The 23,063-nt window shown below is 38.3% G+C and overlaps 1 protein-coding gene across 1 annotated transcript; it reads left to right on the top strand.

Moving 5' to 3' along the window:
• The first annotated feature begins 18,841 nt into the window (after positions 1-18,841).
• Positions 18,842-19,786, top strand: LOC118589506 (olfactory receptor-like protein I9). The gene has a single exon (XM_036196841.1). It carries the CDS (start codon positions 18,842-18,844, stop codon positions 19,784-19,786), a length of 945 nt encoding a protein of 314 aa, XP_036052734.1.
• The last annotated feature ends 3,277 nt before the right edge of the window (positions 19,787-23,063 follow it).

Genomic DNA, 23,063 nt, shown 5'->3' with positions numbered 1-23,063 from the left:
ACAAATCCACAGCCTCTGGCTTTCTGTGGAAACAAAAACAGAGACTCTTTTCCAAAGCAACATATCCTTACATCCAAATTTTGAAGTCAAGGTGTCTTTAAAATTTACATATTTGTTTAACTCAACAGCTTTTACAATCAAATATTTTTTTGCAGTTAAAAATCCCAAAGACAACACAAGCCAGATTCTCTGTGTAATATCCATCTTTGAAAGATTGAAACACCTCCATGGCTGCTGGCTCTACCCACCTCAGGTTCCCAACATGGTGGTGGCAACTTTCCATTTCAAATAGCTTGGGTAATCTGGCCTGACTTGTGCTGGTCGTGTGTGTGCTTTCACAGTTTCAGTGAATGCACATGTGCATCTGTCCTGTTGGGTCTGGATAATGCTGTTTCCTTGGGGTTGTCTCCCACCTTTGGCTCTCAAATGCTTTGTTTGAACAACCCCTGAACCTTGAGGGGAGGGGTGGGATATACATATCCCATTTAGGGCTGAGCACTCCAAAGCCCCTCACCCTCTTCACATTGTCTAGTTGTGTGTCTTCACGTTACTTTCTTTCTACTGCAAGAAGAAGCTTCCTTGATGAGGTTTGAATGATGCACTGATCTATGGGTATAGCAATACAACATTAAGTCATTTTATTGCTGTTCAGTTTGCCAAATAATAGTAGAGTAACTGGATTTATGTTGAGGTCTTTGATTCACTTGGATTTAAGTTTTGTGCATGGTGACAGATATGGATCCATTTGCAGCCTTCTACACATTGACATCCAGATATGAGAGCACTAGTTGTTGAAGATGCTTTCTTTTTGTTATTGTACAATTTTGGGTTGTATGTCAAAAATTATATGTCCATAGGTGTGCAGGTTATTGTCAGGGTCTTCAATTCTATTCCATTTGTCCACATGTCAGTTTTTATGCCAGTACCAAGCTGTTATTATTACGGTAGCTCTATAGTAGAGCTTGAGGTCAGGGATCATGATGCCTCCAGAGGTTGTTTTATTGTACAGGATTCTTTTGGTTATCCTGGGTTTTTTGATTTTCCATATTTAATTGAGTATTATTCTTTCCAGGTCTGTAAATAATGGTGTTGTTATTTTGATGGGGATTGCATTGAATCTGTAGATTGCTTTGGGTAAGATCCCCATTTTCCCTATGTTAATCCTGCCTATCTATGAGCATGGGAGATCTTTCCATTTTCTGACATCTTCTTCAATTTCTTTTTTCAGGGACTTAAAGTTCTTGTCATATAGGTCCTTCACTTGCTTATTTAGAGTAACCCCAAGGTATTTTATATCATTTGTGACTATTGTAAAGGGTGATGTATCTCTGATTTCCTTCTGAGCCTGTTTGTCTATTGTATATAGGAGGGCTACTGATTTTTTTTTTTGAGTTGATTTTGTATCCTGCTATGTTGCTGAAGGTTTTTGTGAGCTGTATTGGATCTTTGATTGAATTTTTGGGGTCACTCATGTATACTATCATGTCATCTGTAAATAGGAAAAACTTGAATTATTCCTTTCCAATTTGTATCCCCTTAATCTCTTAATGTTGTCTTATAGCTCTGGCTAGAACTTCAAGTACTATATTGAATAAGTATGGGGATAGGGGACAGCCTTGCCTTGTTCCTGATTTTAGTGGTATTGCTTTGAGTTTCTCTCCATTAAATTTGATGTTGGCTGTTGGCTTGCTGTAGATTGCCTTTATTATGTGTAGGTATGTTCCCTGTATTCCTGATTGCTCCAAGACCTTTGTCATGAAGGGATGTTGGATTTTGTCAAATGCCTTTTGTGCGTCTAGTGTGATGATCATGTGGTTTTTTTCTTTGAGTTTTTTTATATAGTGTGTTACATTGATTGAATTTTGAATCTTGAACCACCCTTGCATCCCTGGGATGAAGCCTACCTGCTCATGGTGGATAATTGTTTTGATGTGTTCTTGGATTCTGTTTGCAAGTATTTTATTGAGTATTTTTGCATCAATGTTCATGAGGGAGATTGGTCTGTAGTTCTCTTTCTTTGTTGCATCTTTGTTTGGTTTAGGAATCAGGGTAATTGTAGCCTCATAGAAGGAGTTTGGTAATATTCCTTCTGCTTCTATTGTGTGGTACAATTTAAAGAGTATTGGTATTAAGTCTTCTTTGAAGATCTGATAGAATTCTGCAGTGAAACCATCTGGTCCTGGGCTTTTTTTGGTTGGGAGACTTTTAATGACTGATTCTATTTCCTTAGGCGTTATTGCAGTATTTAAATGGTTTGTCTGGTCTTGATTTAACTTAGGTATGTGGTACCTATCCAGAAAATTATCCATTTCTTTTAGATTTTCCAGCTTTGTGCAGTACAGGCTTTTGGATTATGACCTGTTGATGCTCTCGATTTCCTCATTGTCTCTTGTTATGTCCCCCTTTTCATTTCTGATTTTGTTAATTTGGATGCTATCTCTATGTCTTTTGTTTAGTTTGGATAAGGGCTTGTCTATCTTGTTGATCTTCTCAAAGAACCAATTCTTTATTTCATTAATCCTTTGTATTGTTCTCTTTATTTCTATTTTATTGATTTCAGCTCTCAATTTGATAATTTCCTGGAGTCAGTTCTTCCTGGGAGACTTTGCTTCTTCTTGTTCTAGGGCTTTCAGGTGTGCTGTTCAGTTACTTGTGTGAGATTTCTCCATCTTCTTTATGTGGGCATTTAGTGCTATGATATTCACTCTTAGCACTGCTTTCCTAGGGTCTGATAATTTTGGGTATGTGGTGTGTTCATTTTCATTGATCTTTACAAAGTCTTTAATTTCTTTCTTTATTTCTTCCTTAACCCATTGGTGATTCAGTTGAGCATTATTCAATTTCCATGAGATTGTAGGTTTTCTGTAGTTTTTTTTTTGTTGTTGTTGTTTTTGAAATCTAACTTTAACCCATGGTGGTCTGATAGAACACAGGAGGTTATTCCAATTGTTTTGTATGTGTTGAGATTTGATTTGTGGCCAAGTATGTGCTCGATTTCAGAGAAGGTTCCATGGGGTGCTGAGAAGAAGGTATATTATTTTTTGTTCAGGTGGAATGTTCTGGAGATATTGATTAAGTCCATTTGAGTCATAACATCAGTTAAGTCCATTATTTCTCTGTTAAGTTTGAATTTGGCCAATCTGTCCAGAGGTGAAAGTGGGGTATTGAAGTCTCCCACCATTAATGTGTTGGTGTTTATATGTGATTTAAGCTTTAGCAATGTTTCCTTTACATAAGTGGGTGCCATTGTGTTTTGGCCATAAATGTTCAGAATTGAAACTTCATCTTGGTGGATCTTTCCTGCAATAAGTATGTAATGTCCTTCATCATCTCTTTTGATTGATTTTAGTTTGAAATCTATTTTGCTGGATATTAGGATGGCTACACCAGCTCGCTTCTTAAGACCATTTGATTGGAAAGTCTTTTCCCAGCCTTTTATTCTTAGGAGCTGTCTGTCTTTCAATTTGAGGTGTGTTTCTTGTATGTAGCAGAAAGTTGGGTCCTGTTTTCCCATCCATTCTGTTAGTCTGTGTCTTTTTATAGTGGAATTAAGTACATTGATATTAAGGGATATTAATGGCCAGTGATTTTTCGTTCCTGTTATTATTTTTATTTTTTTGGTGGTAGTGTGTGTGTACTTCTCTTCTTTGGGGTTTACTGCTGTGGTGTTATCTATTGCCTGTGTTTTCATGGGTGTATCTACCTTCTTTAGGTTGGAATTTTCCTTCTAGTGCTTTATGTAGGGCTGGGTTTGTAGATAAGTCTTGTTTAAATCTGGTTTTGTCTTGGAAGTTCTTGTTCACTGAATCTATGGTGATTGAAAGTTTTGCTGGGTATATTAGTCTAGGCTGGCATCCATGATCTCTTAGTGTCTGCATTATATCTGTACTGGTCCTTCTGGCTTTCAAAGTCTCCATTGAGAAATCAGGTGTTATTCTGATGGGGTTGCCTTTATAAGTCACTTGGCCTTTTTCCTTTGCTGCCCTGAATATTCTTTCTTTATTCTGTTCATTTAGTTCTTTTATTATTATGTGGCATGGGGAATATTTTGGGGGTCTATTCTGTTTGGTGTTCTATAGGCATCTTGTATCTTCATTGGCATTTCCTTCTTTCTTTAAGTTGGGAAAGTTTTCTTCTATGATCTTGTTAAATATATTTTCTGTGCCTTTGAACTGGTATTCTTCTCCTTCCTCTATCCCTATTATTCATAGGTTTGGTCTTTTCATGGTGTCCCAAATTTCTTGGACATTTTGGGTCATGACTTTGTTGGCTTTAGTTTTTTCTTTGACTGATGAATCTATTTCTTCTACTGTATCTTCAACACCAGAGATCTTCTCTTCCATCTCTTGCATTCTGTTGGTTATACTTGCCTCTGAAATTCCTGTTTGTTTACTCAGTTTTTCTATTTCCAGCATTTCCTCTGCTATTGTCTTCTTCATTTGTTCCATTTCACTTTTCAGGTCTTGGACTGTTTCCCTCATCTGTTTTATTGCTTTTTCATGATTTTCTATCAGGGACTTATTGTTTTCTTCTACTCTATTTGTTCTTTCCTCTAGTTTTTTTATAGCATTCTTCCCATTTTTTTGTTTGTCTGTTCCTCCACTTCTTTTTCATTTTTCTATATAAGGCTCTAGCCTCTTTATGATGTTATTTATAAGGTTGTTTTCTTCTGCTTCTTCCATTCTCTGAAATTCAGGTCTAGCTGTTGGAGGAGGGCTAGGTTCTGGTGATGTTGTATTGCTAATCATTTTTGTATGTACTTGTGCCTTGACATCTGCCCATCTCCTCATGGATTCATTCTTGTTCTCATCAGCTCTCTTGGTCCAATAAGAGCTGACAGATTTAGAGAGCTTCTCTCTGGTCCAGATTGAAGCTTTGGGATGGATGGGAGCTCTGTTCCAGATGGGAGTGCTGGCCAGATGGGAGCTGGGGGCTGGTTTCTGAGTCTCAGGGAGTCACTGGGTCTTGGGCAGATTGGTGGGGGTACAGCGTGTGGGGATTGCAGAGTCTGCCTGCAGTCTTGGAAAATGGGAACCTTCCTGCAGGGCCCACCAAATGGCCAGAAACTGGGGCCAAGTTGGGCAGGTCTTCCTGGGATGGCTGGTGCCCAGGTATGAGACCTAGAGGTGGGGCCTCTCTGGCTATAACCCCAGGCACTCACCTCTGGTCCAGATGGGAGTTCCAGGGTGGGTGGGAGCTGGGGGCTGGTCTTTGAGACTCAGGAAGTGGCTGGGATCTCCCACTTTATGAAATCTTAATAAAAAGATGAAAATCAATATTTGCATAAAATACCTTGGTGATTTTCAGGCACACTAAATTTTAGAAACATCATATTAGGTGATTCTTATGTTAACTATAGCCTGGGAACTGTTGTCTCCTCCACACAGCATCTACATAGAACTTTCTCATCTATGATTCCTAATCACTCTGTTGACTAGCTGCTCTCCTCAGGGACAAGGGGAGCAAACTTCTGCCGGACTGAGTGATCTTTCAGTGGGTATTTTCCCCTTTAACAGCAGCAGCTAACTTGCAAGTGGAAAAGTTATTACTGCAGCTGAATTAAACAATTTAGGAGGGAGACCCCAGCAATTGGTCTTCTGAAGCTTATTTTTGAGATAAGGTTTTGTTGTGTAGCTTTGCAGCCTTCCCAGAACATACTCTGTAGCCCAGGCTGGCCTTGAACTTACAGAGATCCTCCTACCCCTGACACCAGAGATGTGTCCCACCACAGCCCAGCTTTCCTGCAGCCCTTACTGTTCCATTTGTCAGATTTTTTTAGGCACAGTGGAATTTATTGAAGTCAGAATATTCTAGATATTGAAAGCAATGATACTACACCATATATTAGTTATATAAGGGCATAAAGGGAGAGAGAGAGAGAGAGAGAGAGAGAGAGAGAGAGAGAGAGAGAGAAGTTTGTTTTAATAAACCATTTCCCTGGACTACAGAGACTGGCCAATCAGGAATCTGGAAGTTAGGGAAGTGAGATGATGTCTAAAGCAGTCCTAGAACTACAGGCCTGATGGTAAAGGCACTCAGCAGCAGAGTCTTCTCTTTCTTGGGAGATTGCAGATTCTTCTGTTAATACCTTCCATTTACTGTATGAAGCCAACTACATAACATCAGGTAATTTATTCACACAAAGTATACTGAGGTAAATATTAACCAGGTGGCACAATTGGTACAAAATGAAATGTAGGGCCAAGCTGACTTGGTTCATAAAGTTAATGAGCACTGTGGGCATGCATATTGAATGAGGTCACACAAGGGTAGAAATACTCTCACACCTACTAAAATTGCCACCATATTTCTGTTGAACATACTGATATCACATGGAATCAAGTATAAAGATGTTTAGAGTATTATTTGATTTGGTAAATTCAGTAAATCTCATACATAAAACTCCACTATACTGCCCATGTTTGCAAAGTCACATACTTGTACATTTATAACAGGAAGTCAAAATTAGGGGTAAAGGGCTAATGGTAGCAAATTCATGTCGAGGAAGAATTAACAGCTGTTGTTGTTTGAGTTTGATAGAGCATTGGTGTCTTTAAAAGTGCACGAGTACACTTCTAGTACAAAAGGAAACTGATGATATTAAAGGCATATTAGTCAGACTGCAGGGTGTCTGTACTTCAAGACAAAGGCATACATGCCTTTTCTGAATATAGTTTACAATCTGGGGGGTGTCAGTGGTAAATATCTGATGAAGGTATCAAGAGCTGTAGGATGAGTGCAGGACACTGGGAAAATTGCAACATGGCTCACTTACTCTAGACTCAGGAGATTTATCTTAGAAAGCCACTCTTACGTATCTGAAGGAAAAGGGTAATTATGGTGAGTGGGAGCAATGGAAAGGTACTGCTAGGTAGATGAACTCCATACCAGAAAGCCAGATCATTGAAAGATAGCCCTTAAAATCCAGCATAGCTGCAGAATGGAATGTAAGTCACTATGAGGACAAATTCATTGGTGGAGGCAGGGTAGACTGGGCACTGCAAAGTCAAGTGTGCCTCTGATAGAAATTTAGCTTTTGTCTGAAGAGCAGTGAAAATCAACGAAGGATTCATTCAAAGAGAATAGATGACTGGATTTTCTCTTACCTGTAAAGAGCAAAGGAAAGCTGAGATGATTCCTGTTGTTCAGAGTCAGAGAATTCAATTGAGAGGTCAGTACTCCAAGTGAGATGATACCCTTGTCTAGGTATTAATATTTAAGACAAAGATGAATTAAAGAAATAATGAAGTTTAGGGTCTATAGGACTCACTAAATAGGATATAGGTAGTGAGAGAAATACATGAATGCAATAAAATTCTCAGATGTATGCTTTCTTCATCTGTCTTAGTTGGGGTTTCTATTGATGTGAGGAGACACCATGAGCATGACAACTCTTATAAAGGAAAACATTTAATTGGGGTGGCTTACATTTTTAGATATGTACTTCATTATTATCATGGTGCAACATGATGGTGCGTAAGCAGACACAGTGCTGGAGCAAGAACTACATCTTAGAATCCTACATCTTGACCTAGGCAACAGAAAGTGGTCTGACCTCAGTATAGCTTGGGTGTAAGAGACCTCATAGCCTGCCTCCACAATGACATTTCCTCCAATGAGGCCACACCTCCCAATAATGCCACTCTGTGTGAACTTATGGGGAAAAATTCCATTCAAACTACCACATTCTACCCTTGACCCCCATTGTCTTATAGCAATACTGTAATGTAAAAGTGCATTCAGTTCAACTTCAAAAGTACACATAGTATTGAAGAGTCTCAAACTTGTTTAAAAGTCAAAGTCCTAAGTCTCTTCTAAGATTCATGCAATCTCTTAAGTACAATCTAGTGTAAAATCAAATTCAAAAAAACAGATACATCACATACTTCCAACATGTAATGACACAGGTCATACACTACTCTTTCAAAAAAAAAAAAGGGGGCGAGTATAGTGAGAAAATACTGGACCAAAGCAAGACTGAAAACCGGCTGGGCAAAATCCAAACTCTCTAATGCTAGTCTTAAAAGTCACATTTTCTTGCTTCCAACATTTTACTCTTGCTCTTTCTCTCACCTGTAATTTCCTCTCCTCTTTAGCCCCTTCACCAATGTTGTCCCCATTTATCTTTCATAGATATTATACGCCACTTGCTAATGAAAATTTCCACACCAGATTGAGATCTGTTAGCATGATCTCACAACATCCCATGTTCTCCTCACATGCCTCAATGCCCCTGGTCACTATGCATGTAGGCTTTCCACCAGATTGTACACTAAATGCAGGAGAGTCCTTGTCCTCCTTCATCTTGCAGCATGACCAGCCCATGCCATGATGCTTGTGTGTGAAAATTGTTCATAAATGTTTTTATTTTTGGTTGTGTTTCAATCTGAAACAGACTCCTTAAACTTTAAAGGCTACAGCCCACCCCACCCCCACTAAATTAGAGCCATATGCATACTAAATCTTGTGGTGGCACATTTCTTTACCTCCAATATTCTGGAGGCAAACATTTGTGAGTTTGAGGCTAGTCTTGTCTACATAGATTCCCAGGCCATTCAGGGTAACACAGTGAGACCCTGTATCAAAACATACTTTCCATATTAATAATCACTAGACTTGATCATTTAGCCCTAATTTTGACATTTGGCAAAGTGACTAATGCTATTTTGCATTTATAAAAAATATAGGAATATAGGGATAGATCTGACGTGCTGCTCTGCTCAGTAATGGTGATGACTCAATATAAAATTCTTATGTTTCATTCTACAAGAATTTATGTTGTGACTAACTTATGTGTGAGTAGGACTAGGCTCTGGCACTGATTTTTGTAGAATACAAATCCTAATGTTGCTAAGAATGTAGTTTTCAATGATATTAGATTTAGGAAAGCAGACTTGAAGTAAAAAAATACTGCAATTGCATCAGCCTCCCACAGTCAAAGATAAGAGAATGAATGTAGTCTCCTGAGTAAGAACTCTGCCTCCAGACTGCCTTGTGTTCAGTTGTGCAACCTCTACTCAGCCTCGGGTTTTATGTTCTGACTGGCCTCAAAGACAAACATTTATCAGTTCTCAGCATCATGTGATACTTAGCTTAAAACAACTTATCTGGACCAACACACACACACACACACACACACACACACACACACACACTCACACATACACACATACAAACATAAACACACACACACAAACACACACACACACACACACACACACACACACACACACACATGTTTTCTTATGAACAACACCAACAAACTCCATATGTTTTTGAAACTGACCAAGAAAGCAGAGAAAGGACATTAGTGAATGTTGCAAGCCTTTCCTATAAGAACTATACTGAGCCCACTGTTGAGGTCTTCACCCTGCAGACAGAACTCAGTGAAGCTTAGTTCACTGATTGTAATTGTGAACACTGCATGGTGACATCATAGAGAATAAATATGTAGAGAAGATCATGTTTTATTGCATAAGATTTCATGCCATGATTAACTCATGTATGGATAGACTACGCTCTGGTACTGATTTTGGTGAAATACTAATCTAATGGTGTTGTAAATGTGGTTTTCAATATCATTAGCCTTTAGAATAGCAGACTTGAAGTAAAGTAAAAATAGCTTGTCAAAATTCTACTTCCCTTGTAAGTGAGAGGGACCCATGCAGTATAGGGATCTATGTAGAGGTCACAAACCAGAGATTTCAACTGTCAGAGTTGTCCCCAGTGATCCAGGGAGCTTCCTATCTTCTTTAGCCATTAAATCAGTAATTCTCAACCAGGATAGCTCATAGGAGTCTCCTAGGAGTCAGTGTGGTTAACATTAAATACAAGTCACCCAGAATTCTGTAAATATGTGGATTGTGGTTCTGTAGCTCAGATTCTACTTTATAAATAAAACATCATGTGATGATAATGGATGCTGGAGCAGGCAGCACTTACATTATCCCTAAAAATAGACACATTGGTGATTCCCATGAGGTAAATTGAAACAACTTTGATGGGAGGCCTGCTTACGGTTATTTAATGCTCCACAGCAAACTTAAAAATATGTCTTTATCATCACGGGAATTCCATGTTGACAGAGTATGATATGATCTTAGAGAATAATTTAATTATACAGTTCTTAATAAGAGGAACCACATGGTGTACAAAATGTTACAAATGACAACCATTAATTCAAATATATCCAAGGTGTGGCAAAGCCCCCGAAGATGAGGGATTACAAATAAGGAACATTATTATCTCTGAAAAATCTTACAAAACATCAGACCTTGCAAGATATTGAAACTCTTGTGTTGGAAGGACAGTGAAACATCAGCCCATTCACCCACCTGCCAATTCATCAAGAATATCTGAAGGTGAGGCACAGTCTCTCATAAGATATCATGCTTCCCCTTATTCACTGTGCTAACAGAAATAACAGTCTCTAGTCAACACCTAGACCTGAATCACCCTTTTACTTATGTGTCCTTTTAGTTACCTCTGGGCTTAAGAAGTTCTGAGTCGCAAAGGAGTCCAGATAATGAACAAATCATTAGTGTAATTATCCAGGACCTTTCTAGGACCAATTCTTTCAGAGTCTGTAGTTGTGACAGATTGCAGTTATTGATCATGTGTTAACTACACCCAGGAGAATGTAAAGAAGAGAGATTCACACATAGATGCTTATTCACAACTTGGTCAGGGAAGAGCTGCTTAAGAATATTTCCAGAGTCTGTATTTTGAAGAATAATTAGTGACTATGAATATGAAAATGTACAGAAGCAGCCATTAGTTGCTATTACAGAAACATCACCATGAAAAACATGTGCTTTGGAAAGGTTCCCAAGTGACATTCTCTGAGTAAAACACAAGTCTGTATAAACAGCACTCAAGATATATAAACATGATATGAACAAGGACCAGAATTTATGACTCAACTTTCTGTACCTGTCAAAATATGTTAAGGACAGGAATAAGAACAATGTTGGATGAACTCCTTAAGATCATGTTAATCTGTCTTCAGACCAAGATATAAGAAGAAGCCCAGATTCCCACTTCTAATCAGCTGTTTTTGGCTCTTCATCTCTCTAAGAAAAACCTTAATTGTATCCGCCACCATTACCCCAACACTTTCTGTATCTGTATCAGTGCATTGCTGTGGATATCACTCTGTATAAATAAAGTGTTGATTGGCTAATAGTCAGGCAGGAAGGATAGGGTAGGCGGGACAAGGAAGAGGAGAAGGCTGGGAACTGGAAGACTTGGAGGAGACACTGCCAGCCACTGCCATGAGAAGCAACATGTAAAGACACCGGTAAGCCACAAGCCACGTGGCAAAGTATAGATTAATAGAAATGGGTAACTTTAAGATAAGAGAAGTAGATAACAAAAAGCCTGCCACAGCCATACAGTTTATAAGTAATATAAGTCTCTTTGTGCTTACTTGGTTGGGTCTGAGCGACTATGGGACTGGCGGGTGAGAGAGAATTGTCCTAACTCTGGGCTAGGTAGGAAAACTCTAACTACAAATGGCGCCCAACCTGGGGCAAGAGTTTCCACCTAAAACCTGAGAAAAAATATTCTAAAATGGAGCTAAAACAGCTTCCTAGTTGTCTCTCTCAAGTTAGCGGCAGCCTGCTGGTTTGAGCTACTATGGCGGGTTCCTGTTGTGTGTGTCTGATCTGCAGTGTGGCAGGAATGAGGAATCTACAAGCAGCACTTTACTCTGCTGCATGTTGGATTTAGCCTTTGCTAGTTTAAAAAACAAAAAACAAAAACAAAACAAAGAAAAACACTGTTTCTGGGCTATGCACTGCTTGATAGAACTGCTTCTGATAGTTGATGGCCCCAGAGAATCTGGTTTGTGTTTTTTTAACTACAGGAAAAGATTTGATCTTAAAATCTGTTGAGTTAAACAAATATGTAAATTTTAAAGGTACCTTAATTTCAAAATTTGGATATAAGGATATGTTGCTTTGGAAAAGAGTCTCTGCTTTTGTTTCCATATTAATTGTTCCAGATTAAGAAACATCAGGTTTGATCAGACAAGACCCCATGAATTGTCTCTGATGACACCATGGCCCAGATTATCCAACATCCAGAATGGTTCCAAGGCAACTGGCTCAGAGGTTTACCCTCATGGACTACTCCATAATCCTAAAATTTTCTTTGTGTCCCCATAAGATACAGCGCCCACCTCCAGCAGGAAGTAGTAAGAAAAACTACACCCAATTTCCCAAAATTATCAAGCTGGCTTTGGAGATGGAATTGGCTCACCCCTTCTCTAAACCCAGACATATTGCTAAAAAAAAAAAAAAATGGTTAAGAGATTTTGTGTCCCAAATCAGAAGAGCCCTCTGGTGTGGTACATAAAAAAAAACCAATAGTTTTATTTAAAACAGGTTGATTATAAATGCAATCTCTTTCTAAAGAAAAAAAGAAAAGAAAGGGCATATGACATAGATATAGGATGACAGGGTATGAAAGGGTAGATTAATGAACTTTTAAAGAACAACAACTTGTTTAAAATGTCTTAAATTGGTATAGATTTTAGTCTATTGATACACACTTAGAGTTAATTTTGTTATACTGTATATATATATATATATATTTCTACTCTCGTTTGAGGTATTATGTTTATGCAACTCATTTATATTGTAATGGATAATTAAGAAATACAGATCAATTAGTCTTCTATGATAGTCAAACTTATAGTCATGTTAAGTTTTCTAGGAATACATAGATATATTTCAGATAGACAGGTAATCTTCAAACACTTCAAAGACCTACAGAATATGGCATTTAAAATATTTTTAAAATTTAGACTTTCTGGACAATGAGACATGTCTGCTCCTGGCAGCACGGATTTACTTCAGAGAGGAGGATGGTCATTGAAGACACTTCATACGGAATTTATCTTCACCTTGCCAAAAATAGCCATTTGGGCAAGAAACTATTCTTGCCTGGACTGCTTGATCAACTGGACATGCAGGACCCATAGAAAGGAGACCATTGAACTTTGCTTGACAAAATGGTCCCTCAGGTTCCTGCTTCGCAGAGGAAACAGGACACTGAAAAAAAAATGACCAAGAGACTCTTGCCCTGTGGGCTGAAGACAAATGCCCCAACTTTACACAGGAACATTAGGTGACAGTCCAGGCTGCCAGCTGTCTCTGTCTCGCCTGCAAGACTCCTGAAAATTGCTTGTATCCATCTCCTGGTTCTCAGGTAATATGATATCCTTCTGAGGTCTTTGATGTGGTTGAAGACTAGATAGTTATAATTTTCTGAGTTATGATAAAAAATAAATTAGATATAAAACCTTGGACTCACAAATATAAGATAGATAGGATATCTTCTTTAATATTGTAACTATAATTCTTGCTTGATAATTGTTTTGTTATATGTAATTTTACTATGTAAAAGTTAAAACCTTCCTTAAAAAAAAAAAAAAGAAAAAGAAGAGGGGAAGTGCTGTGGATATCTCTCTGTGTAAATAAAATTCTGATTGGCCAGTGGTCAGGCAGGAAGTATAGGCAGGACAAGAGAGAAGAGAATTCTGGGAGGTGAAAGGCTGGAGAGAGATGCTGCCAGCTACCGCTGTGACAAGAAAGATGTAAGGTATTGGTAAGCCACGAGCCACGTGACAACTTATGGATTAATAGAAATGGGTTATTTTAAGATAGAAGAAGTAGATGACAAGAAGCCTGCCACAGCCTTACAGTTTGTAAACAATATAAGTTTCTGTGTGTTTACTTGGTTGGGTCTGAGTGTCTATGGGCCTGGCGGGTGAGAGAGATTTGTCCTGACTCTGGGCAATGCAGGAAAACTCCAGCTACACATTGTTGATATGCAAAAGTAAAACAAGTAATACTGTGTAATTTCCTGGGTTCCTGCGACATTCTCTAAGAAATAGGAATCTTTGCATGTTCCAAAGTAAATATTATTATGACCTATATTAGCCCAAATAATGTAAGAATAATGGAGATGCAGATTCCCAAAAATGAAAACTGAAGGATGGATAAATAAAATGTGGTACATATACACAATGGAGTACTACTCAACAGAGAAAAACAATGACAGCATGAGGTTTGCAGGCAAATGGATGGACCTCGAATAAATCATTCTGAATGAGGTAACCCAGACTCAGAAAGACAAACATAGTATGTACTCACTCATAAGTGGATACTAGATGTAAAGCAAAGGATAACCAGACTACAACTCACAACTCCAGAAAGGCTACCTAGTAAAGAGGACCCTAAGAAAGACACAGGGATCGCCAAATGACAGAGAAATGGATGAGATCTACATGAGCAAACTGGGGGCTATGGGGGTAATTGGAGGGCAAGGGTCAGGGGAAAGCGAGCTTAGGGGAGTAGGAGGTACCAGCTGGATCAGGAACAGAGTGGGAGAACAAGGAAAACTTGCATTATAACACAGCATCACTAATTTCATCCAACTGATGTTTGCTATATACAATAAAGGATTAGTCAAATGCAGAACTATGGCTCTAAGCTATTGCTTCAAAATAACAGGGACATAGACTTTGTTATTAGGCAGGAATATAACAAATAGAGTAGCTCAGAAGATGGTGGTGATGGAAGACATTAAGATTTCTCTTAAAGCTAAGGAGTCAATAGTCACCTAAAAAGTAGGAATGTGTGCTTCATTTTTTTCTTAGCAATTAAACATGATGTGGGGTTGTGTAATTTTCACACATTCCTATTCTTAATATATATTATCAGGTATAGAAAGTGGGTCATAGAAGTCTTATGTATGCCAGTAACACAATCATTCCTCAAAGGGCTTGTTTTTAGGTGGTTACAATGTATCCATAGAGTGCCAAATTGCAACCTTGAAAATGATGTCTTCTCTGCATTTTTACATGTTTACAGAGGGTTACAATGTATCCACAGAATGCCAAATTGTAACCTTTGAAAATGGTGTCTTCTCTGCCTCTATGTGACAGTTTTATAGCTTGGTTTTGTTGTGGGACTCCTAAAAGTATAAGCAGGGCCTGTCTCTAACTCTTTTACTGGCTTTTGGAACCCTATTCCTCAAACTGGGTTGCATTGCCCAGTCTTAATACAAAGGGAGGTTTGTAGTCTTACTGCATCATGAAAGGGCATGTTTTTTTATGTCAGTGGGAGGCCTGCCCTTTTCTAAATATATATATATATGAGGAGTGGATGAGAGAGCAAAGGGAGGGAGTAGGCAGAAAGGAGAGATGGGAAACTGTCTGGTGTGTAAAAAAATTAATTGTTTTTTTTTTTTAAAGAGAAATGGTGTGTCTTTAAAAGCCACTTACAAAAAAATTATGTTATACGAAATATTATGTTATGTCCTTGAAAATGTACTTTCTGGTTACTTTCAGCAACTGTTCAAACTCTCCATGAGTTTCTCTCCCACACTACCATCCCCTAAAATGTAGTCACATGTGATCACTGGCTATTATCTATTATCAGTCACTTCAGTAGGACTCTGAGAGAACTGGTCATTTAGAGGTCCTGGATAATGATTGCCTTTAATGAGTTGCTGCAGCACCTGGACTCCTCTGGGACACAGAGCATCTTATGTAAGGGTGCAGAGCAGGGGAGGTGTGTGAAATGTGGTATAGACATTGGAGAGGACTGCAGACCTGGTGACTTCCTATGCCCATAGTGAATAAGAAGAGCAGGATCTTTCATCATGATTTAGGAATCACCCTTGGCCATCCAGGTAATTATCAGGAGACTGGGCTATTTCTTTGCTGACCTTCCAACTGGAGAGTATTTTATCTTTAAAAATAAACTTGCATATTCTCAGGATAGTTTTTTGGATGTGATAATATTCATCTTTGCCATCTCTCTGACTCACATTATTGTTATATAGTGGAGTATATGTTTTGTGATCAACATTAATAAACATCTTATTATCTATGAGTGTCTTTGTAATTACTCTTTCTTTATCCTTTCTCCCAAAACATATCATTTCAAGCTAATAACAGGGCTGGGATATTGATTTCAATTCCGTATCTTACTTTGGGTTTTTGTGGGGAGAGACTTTCTCTATTCCAGGTTGGATTCAAACTTGTGGTGATCTCTAGCCTCAAGCTGCAAAGTGCTGGGACCTCGGTCTGCACTATTACACAGGGATATGTTTTGTAGTTCTTCTGTTTTTAAATCTCTCTCTTCCTCTCTGTCTCTGTGTATGTCTTTGTCTCTCTTTGTCTCTTGCTGTCTCTGTCTATGTAGAGGTCAGAGGGTATCTGACATCCATGAACTCACATTTCACAACACACAATGTTATATTGTTTGCCAAGTCATATGCCAGGCTAGCTGTCCTGCAATCTTTTAGAGATTCTCTTGTCTCCAACTCTTATATTCCATAAGAGAACTGGGACAACAGAGACACCTGGGATACCCTTAATGGCTGAAGCAGAATTTGGGAAACTGGGTTATGGTGTTCTGTACATGTGTCATCCCTCCATAATACTGAAACATGATTCTAAAGTATACATCAATGAATGCAGCTGCATTCAATACCCATCAACAGAGTGAAAATCTCTTATGTGTGGTTTTATGGCATGTTGGGCATGCTAGCCAAGTATTATACAGTTGAGCTACATACCTAGCATCACATGTCTCTTAATGCCCCCCTTGTTTCCTTTGCCATCTTAAAACATGCTGGTTTGTTCATTAGTCAAGACTGTCTAGAAGAAACCAGGAAGACAGAACAGAAAGAGCCATTTATTTTAAGGATACAGCATACAACTTAGACAATATTGACAACTGAGGGTCTAATATCTACAAAGCCAGCCCCAAGAGTCTCTAGGAAGAGTAGAGGCTGCAGGCTTGATCCAGAGAAGTCTGGAGAGAGAATTTTTCTTGAGAAGACAGCACATTTTCTTGTATATCCTTCAACTTGCTCCATGAGGCTTGTCATGTTTTGAAGGGTGATTTGATAGGTCTACTGACTTCAACGTTAATAATATCTGTTTGAGATATCTTCCTAACAGTATTAAGAACTGACACTTGTCAAGAGTTGGAATCAGGGACTAAGAAAGGATCCATTACTTGGTGTTATGTATATATGAGGGAGAACTCAAGATAAATTTTGCATGCCTGTACATACCTTGTGCTTCTTTTTGTATTTTCAATAATTTATAAAATGATCATCATATTGATTTTCCTACATCAATATTAGTGACATCCTCTGTGGCACTTTGAGTCACCATAATTGCTGAAAACAGTCATACCCTCATACCCTCAGTGTTTAGTAAATACCATATTACCTTTCTGAACTTGATCACATTGTGTCAATATTTTGAGTGGTGAAGCCAGTGAGTTTGCATTCTGCAAAAATTTAAATAAGTATGTGCATTCTAATTTTAATGGGAATTTTCTATTTTTAAAGATGAAGAATCTTACCTTTACATACCTAGTCTGCATTACAGGCAATAAATATTCAGGAAACATCCAGATATCATGACAAGTGTTGTCCCTGTTATAAGATAAAAGGAGACATGATTATTCTTGCATGGAATTTGAATTCTGGAGGGAGGTCAGCTGTAAACCAGTGATCAGGAGCACCAAGGGACTGTAGGTTGAGTTCAGAATGCTATGAGACCATGGCAGTAGGTCTTACCTGGCAGGTAGGCAAATATTTTTTCCAAGCAAGCAGTAGCTACTATATATGAAAATAAATAGGAATAAGACAGATAAAGCAAGAGTCGTTAGAAGAAGTTAACAGTTACAAGGAAAAAAGTTGAAGAATGGACTGGAAATCTTGGCTTCAGTTGTTATCCACAGATAAGTGGAATGCAAGAGTCACTGTGAGCCCAAGGTAGGCACAGGTCCAGCAATGAAGTATCATTTGTGCATTCAAAAAGAATGTGCCTTTATCTTAAAAGCAATGATAATTCCTTGAAACATTTATTAGAAAAGAGAGAATCAGATTGCTGTCTTAGATTGCAAAGGTGTAAATGCAGCATGTAGAAGGAGGGCACTGAGGCAGGAAATGGGGGGGTATGAATTAATAATCTTATATGATATTGCTAGAGATGCACAGCCTTATAGGAATATGGTCTAGTGGTGAGGAATGCAGGGGGCTGAAATACAATGAAAAAGAGAAATAGAATTAGAATTTCTTTAAAGTTAAAGAAATGAATTGGTGCAATAAAATATATCCTTTTAAATTTTGGATTACATTTACTAACATAAAAGACAACAAAGGAAGGTACAACAAGAGTAGGGTCATCAGTTTCTTTGGGAATCTATTGTGACACAGACATCCTTGATACACCCAATGGAAGATAATTCATTAATGATAGGATATATAGTCTGTAGTTAGGAAAGACACCTACAGGTGAGTTTTAAGTGGCAATATAAAACTTTAATGTACATAAATTTTTTTCTTGGAGCAATAGATAGACAGGCAGAGAGCCTGACAGATAGACAGATAATAGATAGATAGGTAGACAGACAGATAGATAGAAGGATAGATAGATAATGAAAAATGTCTTTAGAACTAATACACTGTGAGAGAATGATAAAGCACAAGGGGATCAAATATGTCTAGGATGACTAACCAGGTAAGTTCAAGAGAAACAAATATGTTTCATGAAAATCAAATTTGCAAAAACTGTTTAGGAAAAGACTAGCTGCTAAGATATGTTAGACAGATTTAGTAACTCCTTAATAAATATTAATAGAGACATGTTGATCTGGGCAGGATAGTTATTGTGATAATATTTGTAGAGCATGTAAATTTGTCACATCTTCTGTTCTTTATCCAATGAATTTGAAATATATTCATCTTCATTTGGATAGTTAAGTGCCACTATTATTTTTTTTTGAAAAGGCATTGGAGTAAACAGATGACTAGAAGAAACCAAACTGTCATCTCCCAATTCCTCCTCCTGGGCCTGCCGATACCCCCAGAGCAACAGCACCTGTTCTATGTCCTGTTCCTAGCCATGTATCTCACAACTGTCCTGGGGAACCTCATCATCATCATCCTCATTCTACTGGACTCCCATCTCCACACACCCATGTACTTGTTTCTCAGCAACTTGTCCTTCTCTGACCTCTGCTTCTCCTCGGTCACAATGCCCAAATTGCTGCAGAACATGCAGAGCCAGGACCCATCCATCACCTATGCAGGATGCCTGACACAAATGTACTTTTCCTTGATTTTTGGAGTCGTGGAGAGTTTCCTTCTTGTAGTCATGGCCTATGACCGCTATGTGGCCATCTGCTACCCCCTTCATTATACCAGTGTCATGAGTCCTAACTTCTGTGTGAGTCTTGTGGTGCTGTCCTGGGTGCTGACCACACTCCATGCCATGCTGCACACTCTGCTCATGGCTAGATTGTCATTCTGTGAGGACAATGTGATTCCCCACTATTTCTGTGATATGTCTACTCTGCTGAAACTGGCTTGTACTAACACTCATGATAATGAATTGGCGATATATATCTTGGGAGGCCCTATAGTTGTACTCCCTTTCCTTCTCATCATTGTTTCCTATGCAAAAGTTGTCTCCTTCATCTTCAAGGTCCCTTCTTCTCAAGGTGTCCGTAAAGCCTTTTCTACCTGTGGCTCCCACCTGTCTGTAGTATCACTATTCTATGGGCCAGTCATTGGTCTCTACTTATGTCCTTCAGCTAATAACTCTGCTGTGAAGGAGATTGTCATGTCTTTGATTTACACAGTGGTGATTCCTATGCTGAACCCCTTCATCTACAGCCTGAGGAACAGAGATGTGAAGGGAGCATTAGAAAGAGTAGTTTGCTATAAGCAACGTCCCTCATTCCTGTGATGGTAACTCTTCAGATTTGTATATGCCATGGTCAGTTTTAAGAGCCATGCCATATTGCGTGCCTGAGTTAAGTTTCTGTTGTCCAGTATTAAGCCACTAAGCAGAAACATTTGACATGCCTGGACAAGATTTGAGCTATTAGAAAATACCTTAGCATTTCCTTATCTTTCAGCTACAGTTACCATTAGTAACAATGCTTTGTTGCTTGGTTGGGTTTCTTGGCAACTCAACAGTCCCCTGATCTTTTCCCAAAGAAAGTTTCCTGGTCTGCTTACTATAAAACACACCTGAGAAAAATAAAATTTTGCACCTTGATCAGAATACTGTCTTGCTGTCAATTGTTTGTGTCTCTTGTCCCTTTCATTAACCATTCCCCCTTCAAGATTCTCTGCTGTAGATCCCACTGGTCAGGACATTTATACATTTTCTTCTAGAAAATATTAATACTAACATTGGACATTGCTACAGAATTTTACATCACTTTGGATGTTTCAGTTTAAAGATCTCAAAATGTAACTTTCACTACACAAATTACAGGGAGTTTATACAAGTTGTTGAATTAGGTAAATAAGTTTAGGGGATACAAATATGCATTCATTGTCTTGCCCATGTGATCCTGGAAAATGTAGTGTAGACTTAAAATCATATCTGATCCCCATGGTTATCCCACGGTTTTCTCATTTTGTCCAAATGTCTACTGTGACTGTGTAATTATAAATGGGTACTCTATGATCTCTGATTAATACCTAATAATATTCAAGTATTTTACTTCAACCAGCCATTTTTCAATCTTTCACAAGTTCTTTCTACAGTCTGCCATTAAATAATTACATCACTTAAATCCCTAGAGCCTATCTTTATTTCATTGTTGATATTGGTTGTCTAACCTGTCTTGACCCTTAACAGGCTTTGGTAATCCTTTAGTATTGTGCTCTGATTATGGTTATTTTTATCTAAAACAGATATTAATCAGTAGCCAGAAACACCTTAATGTATTTTCTCGAAACCAGATAAAAAATATTTAGTTACAGATTTTTGTTTTGTTTTGTTTACTTTTCTCTTCCTTTAGGGGCATGATTTTATTTTTGCTTTCTTGGTTTTCGAGGGATTTGTTTTAGTATTGGTTTGCTTTTTAGGAAGATCTTAAAATTGGGTGAGAAGGGAGGGGAAGAATACATGGAGGGTGAGAATATGATTCACATATACTTAACATTGAAAATTTTCTAAATAATAAAAAATATAATAATAATTATTTTAAAATTCTGAAGCCCAAGAAATAGATGTCTTAGATGTAAGACACGGAAATATGAGACCATTATTAGAAGGAAACATCAATGAAAAGATTCAAGATTTGAGGGTGAACACAGACAGAAAAATAAACAAAAGAGCACAAAAACAATATCAAATAGAGGCAAATTAGATTACATCAAACTAATAAGCTTCTGGACAGTTAATGGATTTTATTGAGTTGTAAGTGTTCCTTATATAATATGTATAGTAAGTCTTCTCATGTAATGTTTTCTGCTATTCTGAAGTTTGGCTTGTTGTTGAAATTCCAAGTTATGGCCTGAAGCTTATGAAATTCTCAAAAATAAAATAAATGTTGGAGCCACCAGGCTACAACATATAGCTCCAAACCCAAAATCTACATGGAGAGTGTACTAATTAAACTCAGTGGGTCGCAAAAAAAATGAATAGTCATGAATGTGAAAAGAGATTTGTGGGGAGGATGATTATGTCAGGGAGCTTAGGGAACTGGGGTATGAGAATTATGTACATGTCTGAAATCATCTAACATTATCTAAACAATACGTTACAAACTGCACACAATGCAAAGATCAATGTATTGTGGGGAATCCTGCTTCAATGGGTAAATGGGCAACATAGCTACTGCCTCCTGTGCTCAGGGAGCATCACAGGAGCAGGAAGATTGTGAGACTGAGAATACCAGGGAGGCAATTAAAAGCAAACAACTACACAGAATTCTCAACAGAAGAATCTCAAATGGCCAAAAGATATTTTAGGAATTGTTCAGTATCCTTAGTCATCGGGGAAATGCAAATAAAAATGACTCTGAGATCCCATCTTATACCTGTCAGAATGACTATATCAAAAACACTGATGACCGCCTATGTTGGAGAGGATGTGGAGCAAGGGGAATACTCATACACTGTTGGTGAGAGTACAAACTTATACAACCACGTTGGAAATCAGTATGGTGATTCAGAAAATTGGGAATCAATGTTCTTCAAGACCTAGCTATACCGCTCTTGGGCATATACCCAAGGAATGCTCAATCATACAACAAGAACACATGCTTAACTATGTTCACAGCAGCATTATTCATAATAGCTAGAACCTGGAAACAACCTAGATGCCCCTCAACTGAAGAATGCATAAAGAAAATGTGGTACACAGTGGAGTACTACTCAGCAGAGAAAAGCAATGACATCATGAGCTTTGCAGGCAAACAGATGGAACTAGAAAATATCATCCTGAGTGAGGTAATCCCGACTCAGAAAGACAAACATGGTATATACTCACTCATAAGTGGATACTAGATATAAAGCAAAGAATAACCAGACTACATGCCACAGCTCTAGAGAAGCTAGCTAACAAGGATAACCCTAAGAAGGGCACATGGATCACACTGGGAAGGGGAAATAGATGAGATCTCCATGAGTAAAATGAGGATAAGGGTGATAATATAGAGTAAGGGACTGGGGAATGAGGACACAAGGGAACAGTATAGTTGAGCTGGAACAGGGACAGAATGGGAGAGCAAGCAAAAAGATACCATGATAGAGGGAGATATCATGATAATAGGGAGAAACCTGATGCTATGGAGGTGATGATACTTTATTTGTGTTGAAATGTGGTGATTTTTTATTTATATGTTAATAAATAAAGTTTGTCTGGAGATCAGAGGACATAGCCAGCCATAAACAAAAGTCAGGCAGTGGTATCACACACCCTTAATTCAATTACATGGCATGCAGAGTCTCTATGTGCACAAGGACACAACCAAGCATGGTGACACATGTCTTAAATCCCAGTACCAACCACAGACACCTAGAGGTCTGTACAGACAGGCAGTGATGAGGAAGTGGGCTGAGTCAATGAGAAGGCAGAATATCAAGGCAATAAAGGCATGGGTTAGACAGGAAGAACCTGGTTCTCTTGGGAAGTTAGGATGGCATGTGAGGTTAGCTGGCAGCTATTCCTATTTCTCTGATCTTTACAACATTCACCCTGGGTCTGTATTTCTTATTTAATA

This window comes from Onychomys torridus, chromosome 8 (assembly GCF_903995425.1).
Source record: "Onychomys torridus chromosome 8, mOncTor1.1, whole genome shotgun sequence".
In the NCBI taxonomy this organism is placed as follows: Eukaryota; Metazoa; Chordata; class Mammalia; order Rodentia; family Cricetidae; genus Onychomys; species Onychomys torridus.
Note: the sequence above shows the minus strand (reverse complement) of the source record. Positions and strands in the feature narration are given on the sequence as shown.

Coding starts and splice junctions, on each gene's coding strand:
- LOC118589506 (XM_036196841.1), top strand. CDS start 18,842: ATGACTAGAAGAAACCAAACTGTCATCTCCCAATTCCTCCTCCTGGGC.